This window comes from Octopus sinensis, unplaced genomic scaffold, assembly GCF_006345805.1.
Source record: "Octopus sinensis unplaced genomic scaffold, ASM634580v1 Contig10079, whole genome shotgun sequence".
NCBI lineage: Eukaryota > Metazoa > Mollusca > Cephalopoda > Octopoda > Octopodidae > Octopus > Octopus sinensis.
In genome coordinates, this window is record NW_021831989.1 from 609,769 (window position 1) to 630,595 (window position 20,827).

The 20,827-nt window shown below is 34.9% G+C and overlaps 1 protein-coding gene and 1 pseudogene across 1 annotated transcript; one reads left to right on the forward strand and one right to left on the reverse strand.

Moving 5' to 3' along the window:
- Positions 1-352: 352 nt before the first annotated feature.
- Positions 353-14,141, reverse strand: LOC115228267 (annotated as a pseudogene).
- A 316-nt stretch (positions 14,142-14,457) lies between these two features.
- Positions 14,458-17,183, forward strand: LOC115228268 (acetylcholine receptor subunit beta-like 1). The gene is made up of 3 exons (XM_036498892.1): positions 14,458-14,479; positions 15,713-15,848; positions 16,079-17,183. Exons 1-3 carry the CDS (start codon positions 14,458-14,460, stop codon positions 17,181-17,183), a joined length of 1,263 nt encoding a protein of 420 aa, XP_036354785.1.
- The last annotated feature ends 3,644 nt before the right edge of the window (positions 17,184-20,827 follow it).

Consider the following 20,827-nt stretch of genomic DNA (forward strand, 5'->3'; position numbering starts at 1 on the left):
ATTTTTTTGATCTTAGTTTTTGGGCAATTATCTTTAATACTTTAAATATTCTTTGAAATTAATAGAGATAAAAATGATCTCTTTTTATTCGCAATTAAAATTCCATAAATTAACTACTCAGGAAAAAAAATTGCTAATTAAGGATCTAAGATAATCGACAATGAAATATTAATAAAAAGCAGTAAATAATAAGCAAATTACTAGTAGTATCAAAAAGAATTGACACATAATCTGAAATTATATATACAAAAAAGGAACTTTGTATTTCCAAACCTTGGCTTCTAGTTCAATGACTAAGCTGTCACTACTAGAATGTTTGAGTATGTCAATCTATATCAATAATCAAAAAATATCATACAGGAGGAACGACTCTATGTCTGACTTCGTTGGTAACGAGGTCATCATTCTGAACGATCGGCGACTCTTTATCAACAGAATAATGATCCAGTGAGAAAGAAGACAGCTGTATCACTCGACTATTAAGTACGGAAACAGTTTCAACCAAGTTCTTAACCTGGTCTACAAAATTAAAGAAAAATACCAACCAGATAACATAGCACACTTGGTTTGTTCCAATTCCAACTCAACTCTCAATTGGGTCGTCACGTTGTCAACCCAATCTGATGATATTTCATCATTTCCTTCCTCAAGAGCAGTCAAATCATGTACGGTAACTTTCAGATCAAAACAAGTACATACCAAATTTAAAATTGCCATGTCTTGCAGGGAGACAGTCTTCATTCTCGCTCTCACATATAAATGCTGGTTTAGTCACGCTATTGTCTTGTAGGAATGTACGTTGTTCGTATTCCTCTATTACGGATTTAAGCTCGCGAACAGTCTCCTCAGAGTTCTGTGAGTAACAGCTTAAAATAAACATTAAGAAGTTTTTGGAGTTTGTCCCTTTCTTCAAACAGATTATTAAGTCTTGTTTCGCTGATTTCTATCTCCTGTTTATATTTGGAATTCCAGTCATTAAGGGATTCAATTTGTCTCAGCAAAGACGACATCTTAACCTTCAAATCAAAAAAATAAAGAATACGTCATTATTCGCCAAATCCATCGACAATTCATCCTTTTCTTTCAAAGTAGATTCCAATTGTGACTAAAAATCACAAAAGTATCAAAAACTTTGTATATCATTTCACGCTTAGCTGCCATGGAAATCACAGTCTCCTCGTCAAGCCCAGTTAGTGGTTTGGGGCCGAATAATGATAACTGTTCGTGTAAATAATTAATCCTGAGAACAAGTTCATTGACCTTGATGTTTTCCTGACAAATATAGCAGTTTAAAAACTTTGAGATGGAAGTTAATTGAATCCTCCCAAATACTCAGATTGGACTCGAATAACTCCAATTGTCTTTCCACGTTTTCATGTCCCGTCGTCACTTCCTCGACAAGCATCTCCAATTCCCCCAGTAGTCCATTGCTGACCACAATTTCTTCATTTTGACTAAAATAAATAAAAAACAATACTTTTCTTTTAAGTCGACTTTGCAGATTACACATGGATGGAATGCTAAGGAAATTATTGTTTGGGGAATAACCTCCATCAGGTGTTGTTACACTGACTCCGAATTGGAGGATTGTGTTGTGGAAGATTTCATAAGCAGGTTGATTGTCCTGGTCGTGATTAATTCTGCGGTTATTTATGAACGTCCCGTTGCTGCTGTTTGTGTCTTTGATGTATACCTGTGATTAAATTAAAATGGATTACTTTGTTATTTTTAGACCAAATTATTGCGTGATTTTTTGAAAGAACTCGACATTCGAAAAGTCCGTTTTCTGGACAAGAACTTCCGTCAGCCTGGCGACCGATTATTATTTGATTTGAGAGGTCCAAATGTTTGTTTTCGAATTTGAAAGACTCTTTGATACATCTTAGGATGAGTTGCATCTTTGCTTTCTTCTAAATAAAAAAGGTCACCAACAAATGCACACTACGATTCGTTAAATTTAATTTATTCGTATAAAGATTAAAATTTTATATATTTAAAATATTTAAATGATTAATTAATTATTATTGTAAAATTATTAAAAACTTGTTATTACATTTTCAAGTCGTTAATACTTTTATGCCAGTCCGCTCATCTCTTTAGAAATTGAATTTAAAATAATTTAATTCTTTCAAACAATAAATTTATAAAATTCGTTGTCAAGACGAATGCCATTGTTTTCTGCATGTAGAGTCCCAATAGATATTACCTCTAGTAGTCCTCTAAGGGTAGCTGTTTTCTCAAGGGAGGACGACAGACGTCAGTTAGGGAGCTGCCCACTTGAGACTAAGACAAATTTTTATAAATGTCTGGAATATCTTACAGAGAGCTCTGAATCTAAATTTGATGTGGAAATGTTTACTTCCGAATTTAGAATATTCCTATAAAAGGAAAATGTTTAATTTCGCATGGAATTTCTTTATTTGAAGAAATAAGTCCATACTCGAAAGTCTAAACCTTATAGACTGCAAAACTTTTTATAAACATGAACGGTACATTTTATCGTGGTTGGATATGCTAGTTATATATATCCCTCTTAATTCAATTCCATCAAATTTTATAATTATATATGCGGGAGAATCAAATATGTTAAAGTAATAAACAAAAATACTCTTTCTTAAAACCTCAAAAATCTAAATTGGTAGACAATGTTATATGGTCACAATGAATGGAACGTACCCAACCAGCAAATAACCGGAGGTATAAAAATATAAAGATTATGTAACTTTACTCTTTATTAATAAAAAGAAACTAATTTACTAATTATTTGCCAGAACCTTCAAAGCAAACAGAGGATGGCACTCCACGGATCTCCCTTTTTTTCCTCCTCTTCTCTGGCACTGTAAACCTCCGAGAAGGTGCAGTATAGCGCCTCTTGCTGACTAAATGTCAGGAAAGACCTGGATAGGCGAGCATCAAACAAGATACTCTCCACAATCCTCTTAAGAACAGTTGACCGCATAGAAGCCTGTAGAGATTTATCACAAAAATCTAGGAAATAAAACCGAAGCATGGCAGATGGATTTTATACTAAACCTGAGCAATCAAGACATTCACCGTTACTGATCTGATTAAACTTTGCATCGACAGATTGATACGTCTTGGGAAAAAGGTGGACAAGTTCGTTTGACGTCGTGCTTGAACTCATCGAATTTTGAAAGTAAAGTACTTAAATAAAGATTGAAAAACAGCAACAAAACAACAAAATTGAAAAAACCAGATAAAATTAGTTTTTAATTATTGCGTCTGCCTTCAGTCGATTTCCCTCCTCTTCAAGCCCGAGCCAATGTCTTCAACGGGCACACTTACCTATTTTACAGGGCAGGCCACTTTTATGGTTGTTCTCGAGTCTGATTAGATGGTCTCATTAGGAAAAGCTTTCTCCGCCGTTGCCTTTGCAAACCGGGTAATTTGACGATCTTCGGGTGGGTACATGCCAAACTTATATTCTGTAAGCATACTCTCCAATGTTTTCCGAATGACCACAGACTGGCAGATTGAATATTTAGATCCCTTTATTAAAATATTGAGTTTTAAGGAAATATTAATTGAATTATGTGAATCAATAAATTTAAAAGTCTAATAATATAATTGATAGTTTAGAACTGACTCTCTCTTTGGATATAAAAATTATTAAATCTTTATGTAAAAGTACTATTTGAGGATCCTCGGTATATGCGTCTATAAAAGCAGCTATTTGAATTAATACTGTGAGCTAAAGCAATAGTGTCGTCTAAAAAATTTTTTTATTAGGTAGATTGAAAATAACTTTTCACAGAGCCATTCATCTGCAAAATACCTGCCTGATTTAATCGAGCATTTCAGTTAACGATATTAATTTTAGAAAAATTTATTATTACGGTCTTGAATTTATTCCGTAAGTAGTTGTTACACTCTCGTTAGTTCTTTTCATTATTATGTTTTTTATTTTGGATTATTTTTTAGCTTTTTTAAACTTTTTTTTTCTATCAATGTATTTTTTTAACAAAAGGAAGAAAATATAGGTTAATTAAGGTTGTTTAAGAGCAGAAAGGATAGCGTGGCTATTACCCCTGACAACGGTTGTTGAAAGGCGTTGAAACAGCCATTCGGTCTCCCTTCTATCTTTCGTCTGAACCGAGATCAGGGATCCAAGTTTCCTAATGAAAGCGATTGATTCCGGACCAAAGACTCCGGATGACTCCACAAACTATTTAAACTATTTAAAGTAAAGGTATAAACTATTAATACCGTTAAAAAAATACAGACAGCTTTTAAATGATACTTGTTTTTAAAACGAAAAAAACCTAGAAAGTATATTATTCCCGCTGTAAACAACCGTTGTGGGTTTGATTCCAGAAGAGGATGGGGTTAATCTTGTCAATGTTTCCCCCCTTGAGGCACAAATGTTTAAAAGAGACCTCTTATTCTCCCTGATTTACGTTATTGATAGGAGGCTGCCAGGGCATTTACAATCTCTTCATTTTTGAAGATTTGGAGGTCTATGTTGATCAGGCGGCACAGTGTTTAAATGCTAGCTGTTGTCCATTTGGTGGAAGGTTCATTGCATCTACGATGCTTTGAAGAGGGTTTGACAAGTGACGCCGTCATCAGTGGCCTTCCACTGCGAAACAGAAATCAAATAAAGATCATTTCCAGGCCCTATCTACGATTAGTTAAAAAAATTAACTCTTTACTAAAAATAAAGTGTTTGTCGTGCCTGTGCGAAGCAGGGAAGATAAGGGTTATGATAAAAACGAAAGGCATATCCAACTTAATACTTTAATGATGATAATTAAAATAAAAACACAATTTTAGATTCAAATTAGTGAGGTTTTTTGAATATGTTCAGTAATATTTCAGCATTTAAGTCAACAGATTCAAAAATTTTTCTAGACTAATTTTTTTTAATTTTCATCAGTATCATAAAAATTTATTGAATTATTTATTAATTATATTTATATGAAAATTTGAATATATGTTTTTCCACTGGAAGACCATAATAAAATTATAAAATTACTTGTATTTATTTTAAATGCACAAAGCTTATCATCTTTATGCGCCAAGTCATAACAAATATTTGCAAAAAAAATGGGACGATCTGAAATATTTAGAGCATAGATGTAGAGTATGATTTTATTAAAATATTTGTTTCAGGTTAAATCTGCTTCTCATGTCGTCGATAATAAACCTCCACTAAATGTTCCGCATTTGAAGGCTCCCTCTAAAAAAACTAGGGTTAGAATAAATACTAATCATTTAGCTTGCAAAAGAAGAACAAGATAATATTGACAAAATGAATTTTAAAATTTTAAATTCAATAAATAACTATAAAAGCACATCATTTAAGCCCACTTTTTACTCTATTAAAAGGTTATAAAAATTAAATATAAACTTTCTTTAGCCTAAATTCGGAAAGTAATAAGAAAACTGCAGCGACTATTTCAAGTGAAAATAGTGATATTCTGAAACGCCTTGACAATGTGAAAAAAGTATATTCAAGAAAAAATTGGGAAAAAGATTTTAAAAAGAATCTCGTTTATATGAACATGATTACTTGTTATCCTCTGAATTGGTGGAAATATAAGGTATTCTTAAAAAAATATTCATTATTGATTTTAAAAAGTTCTATTGTTTAATCTACTCTTCTGATCGATCTAATGTGATTTCTTAGGATACCAGAGTAGTCTACAGCAAGTTAGAAAAGTTCCCTCCTACCATGTCTAAAATCTATGGAATTGAAAAAACTAATAAATCATAAATTTAAGCTAAATTTATTGACTAACTAATATCTTTAACATTATAATGTTTACAAACGTCATTGATGATTAATGTCTTAATTATTATCCTTAAACAAATAATTTAATGTAAATAAAATAATCCATTAAAGTTGTTATTTCTATTATATGCAGTTTTAAAAAGGCTATCATGCTATTAAAGTCATTAAATTTCAAAAAAATTATAATTTTGGCAAAGTATTTTAATACTGCAGTTGAAGAAAGTTTTATAGAGAAATAAAATCAATACTCTTCCATTAGTGAAGACTTCTGGATGAAACCAATGGCGGTAGAGACCAGTGTTATTCTTGGAGGAACCCTTGTGAATTTGTTTTGTTTGTCGACTCTCTTATCTCAAAAAGATCGTGAAACCCTAGCATTTTCAAGTTGTCATGTTTTTTGGAATAAAAAGTATGTTCTGGTTATTGTTGACCAAATGTATGCTCTGAACATTTACTTGTAGCTTTTCTGCATATGTTTTAGAGCACGTTGCCACCAATCTATTAAACTTCAAAAAAACTTACAACATCATAATTTTTTTATTGCGGATTTGGGAAAGTATCAAGCAAGGAGGTCATATTTGTCAAGTTTTTCGACTTTCATACGTTTTTATATTTCATAGGATGCGTCGTCACTTGAATTAGTTTCATTTAATTTTTTAATAAAATGACATAGCGAGGAAAGTCTGAATCAGATTGAAGCATCTGAAGATGTAATAAAACAACCATTTCTGACATCATGGCCAATTTCCCAGGGTATGTAATATTAAAATATTGTAACAACCTTATTCCTGATGATTTTGTTAGAGCTTTTTTCTTTTCTGTAATTATTTAACTGTAAAAAATTTTTAGGCTTTGACAATTACTAGAAATATCTCCTCTTGAATACTCAAAAAGCATGTCACAGAGACTAAAGAGAGCAACATCATTGGTAGATTATATCATTTTTCAGGTCTGATATTTATTAAAATCTTGTTTGTGATCACTGAAAATTCTATTCTGACAAATGAAATTTTTCAACTCATCACGCGATCTCATTGCTAAAATACTACGTTGGCCTGATCGAAATTTGAGCCAAATGAGTACGATGGGACCTTGTTGTCCAAACAGTACTTCGAAAGAATCACGTCCACGTGTTGGCAAGCAATAAGGAGAAATGATAATTGTCTTGTAGGGAGCTAGGACGTGGACTGAGTAACATCGTCCACTTTAGTAAACAAATTCTTACTAAAATGCACGACACCTTGTGGAGTGGGTCAAGTGTATCCCAAAGGAAGGCTGCCATCCTTGTTGTTGAAAAAGTGCGTGGTACTATATTTGGACCATAAAAGGTTACTTATCGGCTAAGTATAATCTGAGTGCTACCCAAGTGAGGTCCCTAGTAGAGTGCATCAAAATTACGTGATTTTTTCTCGGTTTTCACCATGATCTTGGTGTTTAAACAAATAAAATAAATTGTGTGATGTGCGGCATTCCTCAAATGGATCATTCTAACATGGAAATAGTCATTTACACAGATTATATTTTAATTATGGAGTTTTTATGAAAAAATCAATATAATGGAAAAGCACTCTCGTCATTTTGAAAAAATTGCTAAATAGTGTCAGGATAAATACTTGTCCTTATCTTTTGAAAAAGTGCTGGTTGTTGGATTGGCAAGAACAGAAGGAAACCTGATTCTTGTATTAGCATCGAGTTATAAAATCCGTGGAAAATCTAAAATATCTTGGAATAGTTGTGGATGCATCTGGATCATGTTAGACTCATATAATCAACAGAAATAACAAAACTACTGCAATGCTGTATACGATTTCGGTTGAAACCGGAAACCTTCCTATACGTATACTCTGCCTGAATAGAGCCCTTCCTGATTTATGGATTTTAAGGATGGTTCAAAAGCTATGAAGGAAAAAACTTTGAATTTTTGGAAAAAACGTGAAAATATTTATTAAGATCGGCACATGGCTTGGATTTAAAATCTAAACTAACCCCAAAGTTGGAGGGATCTGTACGATCCATTGAAAATTGTTACACCACTTAAATCAATAGTCGTGCAAGGAATCATTATTTTGTCGATGGGACATCTGCTTTCGTATTAAAGTAGACTCCAATCAGCAAAAAACTTGGTTCTTTTGTTTTCTTGGTTTCGTTTGGTTCTTCTCCTTTTCCCGCTCAATCATTCATGGATTTTATTTCTTTAGCATAGTCAAATTATTTATAAACTTTTAAGTCTTTTTGAGATAAAAAGACGAAATACTCATCGATATTTTCACAATTTCAGAAAAGTATCCACATTTTCAAGTAAACATTATGAAGAGACCTTGAATTTCTTAACATAACAATTTATGATTAACAAATTCGAATGTTTTCTTGATATAATCCACATTGCAATTAGAGAATTTTCATACTTACTACTGGCACACTGGTTTATTAGCCATTTTTACTTTGCACCTTGACATTGCTTTCTAGCTTCAAGTCAGTATCTGAAATAAAATTAAATGTTTATATATAATTTTCTCCATGATTTTGATTTCACTTTTAAGAAAAGTTGAGATACTTGTTAATTTTTTTAAGCTAATTGTCCAGCATAAGTTATATCATTTGTTTCATTTAAGTTTAGTAAAAAATCAAACTGTATTTTTGTTTAAATCTTGAACTTAAAAAATCAAAAACCGTTTGGTAATCAAAGTGTCTGTAGACCAGCGGTGCTCAACCTGGGCTCAAAAATAAATTTAATAATTTTAATTTTTGTCAATGTTTCAAGAAAGCTAAATCCACTTCTTCATACTTACAGTCATTAACGGAATTCATTCGTGCTGTTTTTACAAGCAACAAAAAGACCTTGCTTTGCTCCGTAGACATCCACAAAGCCTTCGAATCTGTCTCGAGGAAGCTCCTATAAGGAAGATATTCTAAACTGAATTTCCGCCGAAACTCAAACTATGAATCACCAACTTCCTAAGTAGACGAATATGAAGGGTGTGCCTCGGAGGTCCCTGCTCTGGACAACTTTATGAGCGTGTCCTTTTTGTTGATACCCACTGGACTTTCCATCAGGCTGTTTTTTTTCCAGGTTACAAAAAAAACTTTAAATAATGTTATTTAATTTTATGAATAGTTTGGAATAAATTAGTAAAGAATCCAAGTTTAGTAAAGAATCCAAAATAAATGACAAATATAAGCTAAAGGTTGGAGGGATAGTACATATCAAATTCCTATCACCCCGCACATCGTCAACCCGTCCTACTGCGGGCCACACCTTGTTAGGAGAATTATTAATTCCCTGGAAATAAAAATAGTCGCAAACTAATGGAAATGCTGCAACTTCACGAGAATATGGTCTATCCCAGTGCGAAGAACACACTACCCGTGCAGTATGAGGGGACATCTAAATTAATATAAAATTAAAGTACTTTGATTGGATTGCAAAGACGATCTATTTTTCCATTTTCCACATCTCGGATTTCTGAACGAATTCCTAAAAAAACTCTAGATAAATAGACCAATCATGGCATCACAGAATCTATTTAATTCTACCAAGGACTCTGATTCAGTAGGCTCTATCATGAGGACACTTCTCAAAGGGAAAGCCACAGTTGGAGCATGATATCCTTTCGTGTTAAAAAGAAAGAATCACCATAGTCCATCAGTCTTTTAGCAACATCTATTGGTTCGATAGAAGCCGACTTGTTAAACTCTTCCAAACAAATGACAAACTCATGTGCACAGAACCCTACCAAAGTGACTCCAAAATACCTTGATCATTGTGGAAAAGAATTCTGTAATGAGGGGCCAGACGGACTCGAAGGTAGTTTGCGTTGAGAAGTGCTATCTTAGAGGCATCGGAAAGACCACTGGCCCCCATCATTTTTAGGTAGAGTAAAGAAATCAACAAAATAGAAGCTGATCCGTAGTTCGCACTCGAAACTGAAAAACCAGGAACACCACTCAGTGGGTCTGTAGGCAAAAAGGGTACGAGATCCTCCCGACTTTAAGTAATAAACCGATAAGTACACTCCAATAGGTCCCATTCCGGGCCCCCCGCCACCATGAGGAATCGTGAATGTCTTGTGAAGGTTAATGTGGCACACGTCCGCACCATATTCGGCCGGAAGACAAAGGCCAACTTGTGCATTCAGATTTGCACCGTCGAGATAGATTTTTCCCCCAACATTGTGTACGAGCTGACAAATCCGTTGAATTTGGCTATCGAATACTCCAAAAGTTGAGGGATATGTTATCATCAGACAGGCGATTCTTTCTCCAAAACGCTTGCACTAAAAACGTCAATTTTATCTCATTACTAAATCCTCGAGTTGATCGAAATCGATTCCGCCGTTTTTACATGTTCTTAAAATCTTTACTTCCATTCCCGCCATTGCGGCACTGGCGGGATTAGTTCCATGTGCGGACTCGGGAATGAGGCAAATCTGAATTGTCTAAACAAAATGAACTTTCCGCTGAGTCTCTCTCCGACTTTCAAAGTACCGAATAATGGCGAGGAGTCCTGCCAACTCTCCCTGGGCACCACTTATAATTTGATTTAAACTTCAACCTGTTTGGTTGGAATGAAAATTTAGAAAATCCCGTGATTTGACAGAGATAGTCTTCAAGTTCTTTAATTAGACGAATGTAGCCAGATGCTTGTTCGTGAGGGACGAATGGATGAATTGCACTAAAACCTTCCCAAGAAAGGGGCTTTAGATTATGCTGGTTTAGGTTACAGTCAAGGCTGTGGCTGAGTTCAGCTTCATTGTGCAGGATCCCAACGTTATCATCGAATGGACGAGGGAAATGTCCTTATTTTCCAACCGTTTTAGCAACCTCATAAACTCTGTCTCTGTCCTATAACTATTTTTATTATTTAACTCAAATTATTACTCTTTAAAGACTCGCGCTGTTAAAAAATCAGTTTTCCGAGAAAATTTGTTGTTTTGTTCGAAAGTCGAAGGTGTGGCAGTCCACGCCTCATTCTGAAAGATAGGGAACATTAAATTACTTTGTACGCTACGTCGAACACTTTGCACATTGTTTGCATATCTTTGGAAGTTACAGTCTCGTCCAACGCAACAATGATCTTTTTCAGATAAGTTAAAATCTTACGTGTCCATTAAAGTTGTATCGAAAGTTAAGTCCATTTTGTATTGCCCTGGCTCGAATTTGATCACAGTTCATTTGGTCAACCCTGACAGCAATAGTGTCAAAAAAGTCATTAGACATGATCTCATATCCACCTTTCTTAAGTTCTAATAGTTTTAAAGTGCTGATATTTACGTTCGGCCAGATATTTCGCGTTTGAATTCGATTGTTTAGCAAATGTCTCAAGATTCTCTCGCCCGTGATATACACAATAAAAAGCACATAAATTCGCAAGCAATGCTTGAGATGTACATATGTTGCTTGTAGCCGATCCCCTCCGAATGTGCTGTTCACGAGTTTGCAGGGCTAGTCTGTAGCTATCCTCTCCGTCTTTAGTGCTCGAATAATTCACCAATCTTACATAGATTTTCCGATTATTCTGCCAGGTAGACTTCTAACGTAATCTCTCCGACAAGCTATAAAGGCTGCGTGGGGTCCTCCAAATCCAAGAGGCTGGCCGAGTCGTTGGGAGGATCCAACAGCAATGTCAACTCCAAAGTCTCCTGGGGGAGTTATTAGAGTGAGTGCAAGCAAGTCAGTAGCACAAATTGTTACAATCTACTCAAAATAAATTAAGGAATATATCACGTTTTGTTCCTTCGATTTAGAAACAAGCAAAGAATAGTCTTTAATTTCGCCTAGAGTATTCGGGTATTGAAATACAACAGCAGCAATGTCATTGATTTGACTAAAGTTACTCAAAGGTAGCACAGACAATTCCCAACCAAATAATCTATAATTAAAAAACAGTGTACTTTGAACGAGAATAAACAACCGACATAGTTTGGGGGTGCATATTTTCGTCAACAACAAAATGCCGCCTCTTTGTAATACTAAATATATATTGAATCTAAACTGAACCGATGAGCCATGGCCATTGCCTCAGCCACGGCGGTTCCTTCGTCCAAAAGCGATGCATTGGAAATTGGAAGACCTGTCAAGTCTGAAATAACAGTCTGGTATATAAAAAGAGCCTCAAGACGGCCCTGAGATATTTCTGCCTGATATGGAGTGTATGCAGTGTACCTTCAAAAATTTATCAATAAGGTACACCAGGCAGGGTTTTCAAGGACATTCCTAATTATAGTAGTCGGGACATGGCAGTTATGGTAACCCATTCCAATAAATGAACGATAAACCTTGTTTGATTTTGACAGGAGTTCTGCATATTTTAGAGCCTGGTATTCATCTAAATTTTTTAAAAATTAAAAACTTAGTTCTAGAGGGAGTTTGAGCCGTTTTTTGATTAGAATATCAGAAGGAATTGCTTTTGAAGCAAGGTCCTCAAGAGTCTTAAATATTGTACAAAATATTCTACCTCTGCTTCGACCGACCTCAACATCCTCTCTATCTGTTCGTAACTGGGCCCGATGTGACGATTGACAAATTTTGATTTATATGCCAGCGTGGGGTGCAAGTATCGAACATTGAAGCGAGGTAAAAGGTGCATATTGAACAGATTAATCATTGATTTTAAATATTAAAAAATTACTATTTAAATTATTAGATATTTAGAAATCTAAATATTTTCAATAATGTGCAGTACAGTCCAACCCCAGAATGGGGCAGACAACAGGGTTGGAACACCCTCTCATTTTTGGGGCGCCGCCATATTTTGAGGCACTTTTTTAAAATCAACAATAAAAATAATCAAAATTGTAATTTTAATACATAAAGGCGTGTTTATTATCTGTTTTTATGTGGAGATATGGATAAGTGGAGATATGGATAAGTGGAGAGATGGATGGAGATATGGACTCAAATTATACTAAATTGAGATAAGGATTCAAAGAGACTATGGTACAAATCCCTCACTTGCACTCAAGAAATTCGAGAGTCCATACGAAGAAGTTTGTAAAATAACTGAAATCCTCCCACACAATATGGTCAAAGTTCCAATGGAGGATGGAACCACGAAAAAGACCCGTATGAAAAGAATTTAAAAAATTAAATAACATAAATTGTATTGATTGTTTGTTAATAAAAATAATTCTAATAAACAGAGATGAATTTACAACTCGGCCATACCATGATTATTTGATACACTGAATAGTTAAGAACATGGCACAAGCAAAACCACAAACACTGTTTATTGTTAACGCGAACGTGCTATAATATTTATTTTGACAAAATTAAAATAGATTTCGTATATTTTTTGAATTTTTTTCTAAATCTATAAGTGTAACCACCTAGATTTGGTAACGGCCTAGGCCCTAGGCTCGTGACATAATATCCGGTAAAACTCTAAAACTAAAATTAAAATAACGGATTATTTTGTTAAAAATATTATTTGATGTTTATTATTGATTTAATTCAAAAATAATAACAAACCCCTGTTTTCGAGGCATTTGATCCCCTATTTGGGAGTCTGACTGTAAAAAGTAAGATATGCACATAAAATAATTGCTTTTATTCTAAATTTGTTCGAATAAATTTAGTACTGGAACCAGTTGGGCTGGACCGTAGTGACGGAAAACATCCTGACTGGTCTACATTATTTCCGTTTAAGATAGGACTTGCCCTTGTATGGAATGTGACCTGTTTTGATTCTTTTTCCAACGGATATCGCTTGTGGAAATTGCCTGTCCATCCGCTCGGCGACTAATTCAAATTGAACTTTCCCCTAACTCAGTGGTTCCCAACCTTAAGGTGCTCGCGGAACCCTTTTGGGCTAATTTATTTTTTGCGGAACCCCTCCAATTCAATTATTATAATTTCACTTAAAACATAATAGTAATAACCAAAAACAATTTTAATGTGAACATTGGGGTAATTTTTTATCATAGCATAGTTGTGTAACGTTAGGAGTTATTGTTGACAACTGTATCCTCATATCAGCGGAAGCATTGAGTTTATTTCTATATTTTGTTTTGGTGGATGTATATATTGAAAACCCAGACTCGCATAAGTAAGTCGTTGGAAAAGGTAATAGTTTACGTATAGCCTTTTCTGAGATATCTGGATATTTTGAAATGTATCCCCTCCAAAAATTAAAAAGGGATTCATTTTTATATAACTGATATGACGCTGATTCTGATGTCAAATCAATAAGATGTTCATGTTCAATTGATGTTAGATTTGCTGGTATTACTTTAACTTTGAATGGGTTTTGAACCCAATCGTCATCAAATTTACCCGGAAAATATTTCGCTGGGGTCCGCGGAACCCCGAAAAATATTTCCAAAAGTTCCTGAATTCGCCTTGAAATAGTATTATTTGACAAAGGAACAAGATCCAGATTCTTCGACATTTGTTCGCCATAAATACACTCGATGATTTTTTTTGAACATGGCTTTATAAGATTTTCGGCAATTGTATGTGCCTCTCCACAACGTGCTACAAGATAACTCACCTGTTTGATTAAAATAATTATATACTTCATAAGATGCTCTGGTCGATTTTAAATTGTCGTCTTTCGCAAAATTGGGCATTTCCAACTTGCACCTTGTAGATGCATTTAATTTGTTTTGAAAAAAGGAAATATCTTTATCCTTTAAATGAGGATGCTTCATCAATAAATGTCTTGATAGTTTAGCAGGAACAAGAGATGTGTTAGACATTATATGATGGCATATTACACATTCTGCCGTATGTGGTAAATCAGATCCATTCTGAGAAAACCCATATGAGAGGTAGCTTTCATCATATTTTCTTTTCTAAAATTATAATTATAAAAAAAACCTTTTTTGAATATTTTTTGGAATCTCTTATGCAATTATTGTTTCTCATTAAAAATCTTATAAAATTGACCAACTAACTCAAAAGAGAAACAAGATATAAGTGTGGATGTTTAATATATTTTAATAATTAAAAACTATTAAAAAATAAATATAATAAATTTCGCGGAACCCCAAAACTGGCTCCGCGGAACCCCAGGTTGGGAACCACTGCCCTAACTTATTAATTTTTTTTTTTGTTATGAAAGCAAGAAAGAAATTAAAGATATCTAAGTTAATTAAAGGCCTCACGAGACACCCGACCAGCCTCGCGAATGGCGAAGCCGTTCCCTCGGATCACAGCAATCGACAGACGTTCCAGGAGCCAAGAAAACTCTCTTGGATCGTGACTAGTCCTTGAAATCCGTCGACCGAGCGATTAATTATTCAGTGTTTAAATAAAATAATGTGTTCAAATAAATTGATATTATAATGATGAACTTAAAAAAATATGAAAAATTGGAAAATAAACGGTAAAGGCCACTTCTAATCATTCGCAAACATATTTCATATGACTACATTTTTATGAATATTAATCATTTTGATTTATTGTATAATCAAGATCAAGATTATTAGTAGATATTGGCAACTAAATATTTTTTTTATTTCAAAAGTATAAAAAAATTATTTTTTACTTGACTAATGATATTTTAAAGATTTTTGATTGTTGCTATTAAACCTGGACATTTTTAGAGGAATATTGATTTAATTTATAAGATATATTGATTGATTAGATATAGCCCATATGTTTGAATAAAATTATTGAACTAGTTTTATTAAACGGTATTAATGTACACTCTGTTGATTGAACTGTTGGAAATAATACTATTGTCGATATGTAGCTGACTTTAGCAAATTTTAATAGAGAGTGCTTTATAATCAGTATTTCTTGACATCAATAATTGTCGAGATAACGTTTGTGTCATTAAATCGTTCAGATCTTTGATTTAGATTATATATACTTAATGATTTTTACTCGTTCTAGAATTAGAATTCACGGGAATATGCTCTCGCTCTTTATAGTTTTTGATCTTTTTATGGGAGGATTCATGGTCGAAAATCTTAATGGTATGTGTGATTTATCTCTTAATCTCTACACTTTTAGATGAACACAGATTATTGTACGATTTATTTGAAAAACAGAGGTACAACCCACTTGTCCGACCTGTTTCCAATCATTCAACCCCCCTATTTGTCCAATTCAGTCTGGCTTTTCAGCAGCTTATAAACATAGTGAATACGTTGAAAATTAATTTTTAGGACGAAAGGAATCAAATAATGAAATCCAATGTCTGGCTCACATTTGTTCACAATCTTTTTAGTTGTATTTATAGAACTGGAAGGATTTTCAGCTCATGTGGGATCCTGAACAGTACAACATGGTAAGCTCAGTCCGCGTGGATCACTCGTTTGTTTGGACACCCGATGTTGTTCTTTTTAATAAGTTTCTATAAAATTGTAAATTATCAAGTGCCGACGGAAACTATGAACCATCTTTCATGTCGAATGTGGTTATTTACAACACTGGGCTTATTCTCTGGGTTCCTCCGGCCATTTATAAGTCATCTTGTACAATCGATGTGTCCTTTTTTCCTTTTGATCAACAAATATGCGAAATGAAATTTGGTTCCTGGACTTATAATCCAGATGAACTTGACTTTTTGGACGTGAATGCAGATTTAAATGACTATCGAATCTCCCAAGTATGGGATATCATCGATTACGAAACTATAACAAAAAGAATAAATAGTGATTTAGGAAAACATGTTGAAGTTGTATTTCGTTTTGTCATACGAAGAAAGTCGTTGTTTTATTCTAGCAATCTTATTATTCCCTGTGTACTCATTGCACTGCTCAGCGTCACTGTATTTTATTTACCGGCTGATGCTGGTGAGAAGATTACTCTATCGATTTCTATATTATTTTCTATAAACGTTTTTTTGCTTCTGGTGTCCAAGATTCTGCCTCCGTCCTCGACAATTCCTTTGATTTCAACATATCTTCTTTTTACGTTTATTCTTAACATTTTTACTATATTTGTGACTGTCATTCTCATCAATTGGAACTTCCGGACTCCGAGGACACATCGAATGTCCAAATGGTTCAAGATTATTTTTCTTAAATATCTTCCTCGGATTCTGCTAATGGAACGACCTGACCATACCAAACGTTATCAAAGTGCAATGGAACGCAACAACAATTATAAACAATTGGATAAACAGAATTTTGTCTCATATTCACCAAAAAGTTTTGAAACCCAGGAATCTGAAAAGTCCCCTCCACTCGAGTCTTCTCCATTTTTTCCGGCTGACTTGGTCAGACGAGATTCAACTGCAGAAGACGCTTTAAATTCTATCAATTTCATAGCTCATCATTTATATGAGCAAGACGAATATAACGCAGTGAGGGAAGACTGGAAGTATATTGCTTCAGTATTCGATCGACTTCAGTTGTATATTTTTCTGCTTGTTACCGCAATTGGCAGTATTGCTACTTTAATGAATGCTCCATATGTTTTTGATTTTGTTGATCAGAAGGAGATTATCAACACAATAATTAAGAGAAAAAATACTTAAACTGTTTAATTTCGTGTTTTTTCATAAAAATTATTTACTACAGCAATTCCCGAAAAAACTACGTAGCTATTTTACCGATTAGACAAAAATTTAAATTAACAATAATTCTGGAAGTCAATTCAGGTTAGCATGGTCATAGATTGTCGATATCCGGACTGTGGTCCTAGTTAAAATGATTGATTTACAAGACTACTTTGTCTTCGGTAACATAAGATATTTGCAGGGACTTTCCTTCCCTTTCAGGGAAGGACGTCATCCAGTCGGGACTCTATCTGTCGCTTCTAAAAAGGCCACCTAGCTTAAGAGTTGAGGGGAACCCAGCCGACTTTAGAGCCCTCATGACAACGTCATTAAGTTGAGTGTGGCGAGGAATTTTACCGGCATTCTTCTTACACAACAATGCGTGCTTGCCGTTCGACGAAATTGTGGACCCGTACCGATAGGGATGAAGCTGGCAGATGTCCAAGCCCAAGCGTAAACAGATACCGATCTGTAATGATAATCTTCCAGTAGTAATCTCGTGCTGGGAATAGGGAGTGCTTTGAGTCAATCTCAGTATTCGGCTGACAAGCGCAGTTTAGTAAGGCCAGTTGAAGTTGATCTGACTTTGAACAAAGTTTGCGTAAAGTATTTAAGCCAAAGGTTTCGTCCCAGTTTTTTGAACTTAAGGAATCGCGAGGAAATCGAGGCCAACCGAGCTCCGAGAGCTCATTAAGTTCTATAGAGGTGAGTATAACTGAGCAAGCGGAATTCCTGGAAGCCGACGTGGAGAAAGATAGCAGGGCAGGGCCGGGTCCGCACAAAAGCGAATCCAGATTTCCCAGAAACGTGTAGGTAGATCGGGATAGGTAAAACCGTCATCAGTGAACGTGAATCACATTACTTGTTTTCTAAATTCGGGATTCAATTCTTGGTACTTGACAACGTCACTCTTTGAGGGCCACTTAATGTGTTTCTAAATGACGTTTCAAAAGTCATTTTTTCGGAAATTGGCCTAACCTTCAACGAGCATAAGCCTGAGATAATCAGAGTTACGAAGACATACTCAATTTTAACAGATCATTTTCTGCTTTCTCGAGAAACATCAAAAAATTTTCAGCCACAGAGATAAAAAAATCTAATCATTTTTGGTTCCCAAATCTACACAAAATGAATTAAAAAAACCCTTGTTAGAAGGAACTTTTGTTATAATGTGTACTTAATAGGTCTCGTCTCTGAGGGTACATCTGAGCTGTTCAAAACTTTTTTTATCTACAAACATTGTCCTGAGGGACTGTCTAAACTTGATGACCTGATTTCCTATGGTCTTAATTCCTTGCTGAACATCTAATTACATTGCGGTGGCATGTTACTGGCTAAACTGTCTTGTCGGTTAGTGCGAAATCAGAATCTAGTCCTAGAGACTTGGCTCTTCCGCCCTTCCTTAAAACTTCTTACGTTTTCCGCGATCTTGTTAACTCTATTCTTTATGAGTTGTCAGAATGCGTGGCCGCCTTGGGCATCTGTTCCGACTTAAATCTAGAAATTTCAAAGAATAAAAGTTCTCAAAAAATAGAAAACAATTTACTGTATGTCTGCTAGACAAAACTTTCGCTCCCGCTCAAAAAACTAGATCTAGCTACCTTTAACACTGCCAGGCTATCACTTCGAACAGGTAGTCACGGCAAACGCAGTTAAAAGTGTTACTAACTCCCAGCTTTACGATGAACTTAAAATCTTCGGGCTTTTACGAGAATTTTTCAGACATCCTGGACGCTTCCCCGTACCGGAAACTCCAGGTTTATAGAGGAAACCACCCTGCGGGACATTATCTTGGCCGAGAGTTTCCTGAAGACGTTAACGACCGCAATGGGCCTCACGCTACCATCGGCCTTACAGGGCAATGAAAGAAAAGGGAAGAGAAGAAGTTCTCTGGCGACAATTGAACTCAATCCTGAAAAAGGGAAGGGCAAATTTCCGTACGGAGCAGACATACTTTACAGTTGGAAAGATGCGAGTGGCAACGGATATTTTATAGTTGTAATTTATTAAAACCCTTTGTCCTAAAAGAAGGATATTTTAATTTTTTATTAAGAAAGATTAATTTGAGTAAAAATAAATTAATATGAAAATTATTGATTATAAAATATAAACTTGTTACTTTTTCTTGCTGTTGTGTACATTCGCAGATTATGAGCGAGACTCCAAACTTTCGAAATATAGACATTTTAAGCCCACCTGATCGAATAACCAGACTTCAGTTTCATCCCCAACAGCAAAACACTTTGTTGGCTTCTTCATGGGATAACTCACTTCGCTTATACAACATATCAGAAAATCAACTGTCGGCGAACCACAACTGCAGATATCCAGTCCTCGATTGCTGCTTTCAAGTATATTTATTGCACCCGACTATTATAGACGGACTATAGAGTTTGGGCTGCGTGTATTGACGGATCCATAAAATCTGTAGATTTCAACACCCTTTCTGGTCGAATCACTTTGCATTACAATTAGAACTTATCGTTGGGAGACATGAAAAGCCGGTCAGTCAAATATGCTACTCTGATGACCATGGAATTGTCATTTCTGGAGGATGGGACTGTTTTGTCAAAATGTGGGATCTGAGAATGGACAAATTTGCCCATAATTTACAATTGCCTGCGAAGGTAGGAGGATTTAGCGTAATTTGTAGATCTATTCGATGAGGACCAGCCATAACACGCTAGTAGTTTCCAAGTCCGACAATAAAATCTCGATTTATGATTTGAGGAATCCAGAAAAACCAATTTTTTTAAACGGACCCTCGATAACAGGCAATTCAAGGTGTATTGGGCTGTCCAAGATTAATTCGGATATTTGTTCTCTTGGCACGACGGAAGGTCGAGTTCATGTGCTCTTTATGGGGAGTGAGTCGGAGAACTCTGATCAGACACACTACTCCTTCAGATGTCACCGACTCTTCGAGGACAACTGCGAAATGATATACCCTGTCAATACCATCGAGTTCCATCCTACCTTTAATCAAATTTTTTTGTCTGCCGGGTCGGACGGAATGGCCATTCTTTGGGATGCAGTAAAGAAAAAAAAGTTGTACGAGTTTGAACGGTTTTGATTTTGCATGAATTAATAGCTTTCCTGCGGGGATTGCCAGTCTGTGTTTTAACTCTGATGGCTCCCAGTTGGCGGTTGGGTGTTCTTATCTTCATGAGTTTGGCGAAATTCCCAATCCTCCTCCTACCAGTATTACCATTTGTGAACTACAGTCTCGGAAAATTAAATATAGTTGAATTCCCTTGTGCATTGTTAATGGATGAATTGTTTTTTTAATTAATGTTAGCTCATTTAAACGAAGTTAGTAGTTTAATCAATTTGTTGAGTTAGTAGTTTAATCGACTAAAAATAATGTAGATTAATTTACTCAAATAAAATATTATTTCAATTTATTTGATTTTATTTTTAAGATTTAATTGTTTTAAATTTTTTTATTAGTTTAATTGGCAAACGTGTAATTTTATTTTGTGTGATTTAAGAATGGAGTCTAATGATAGCCCCCCAGGCACAATTCAGACTATCATATCGACACTGGGGAGAATGTTATTAATATATTTTACAATTTCATTTGTCTTTAATATGTTTTCGCCGTCACAAAAATCTCAAAACGT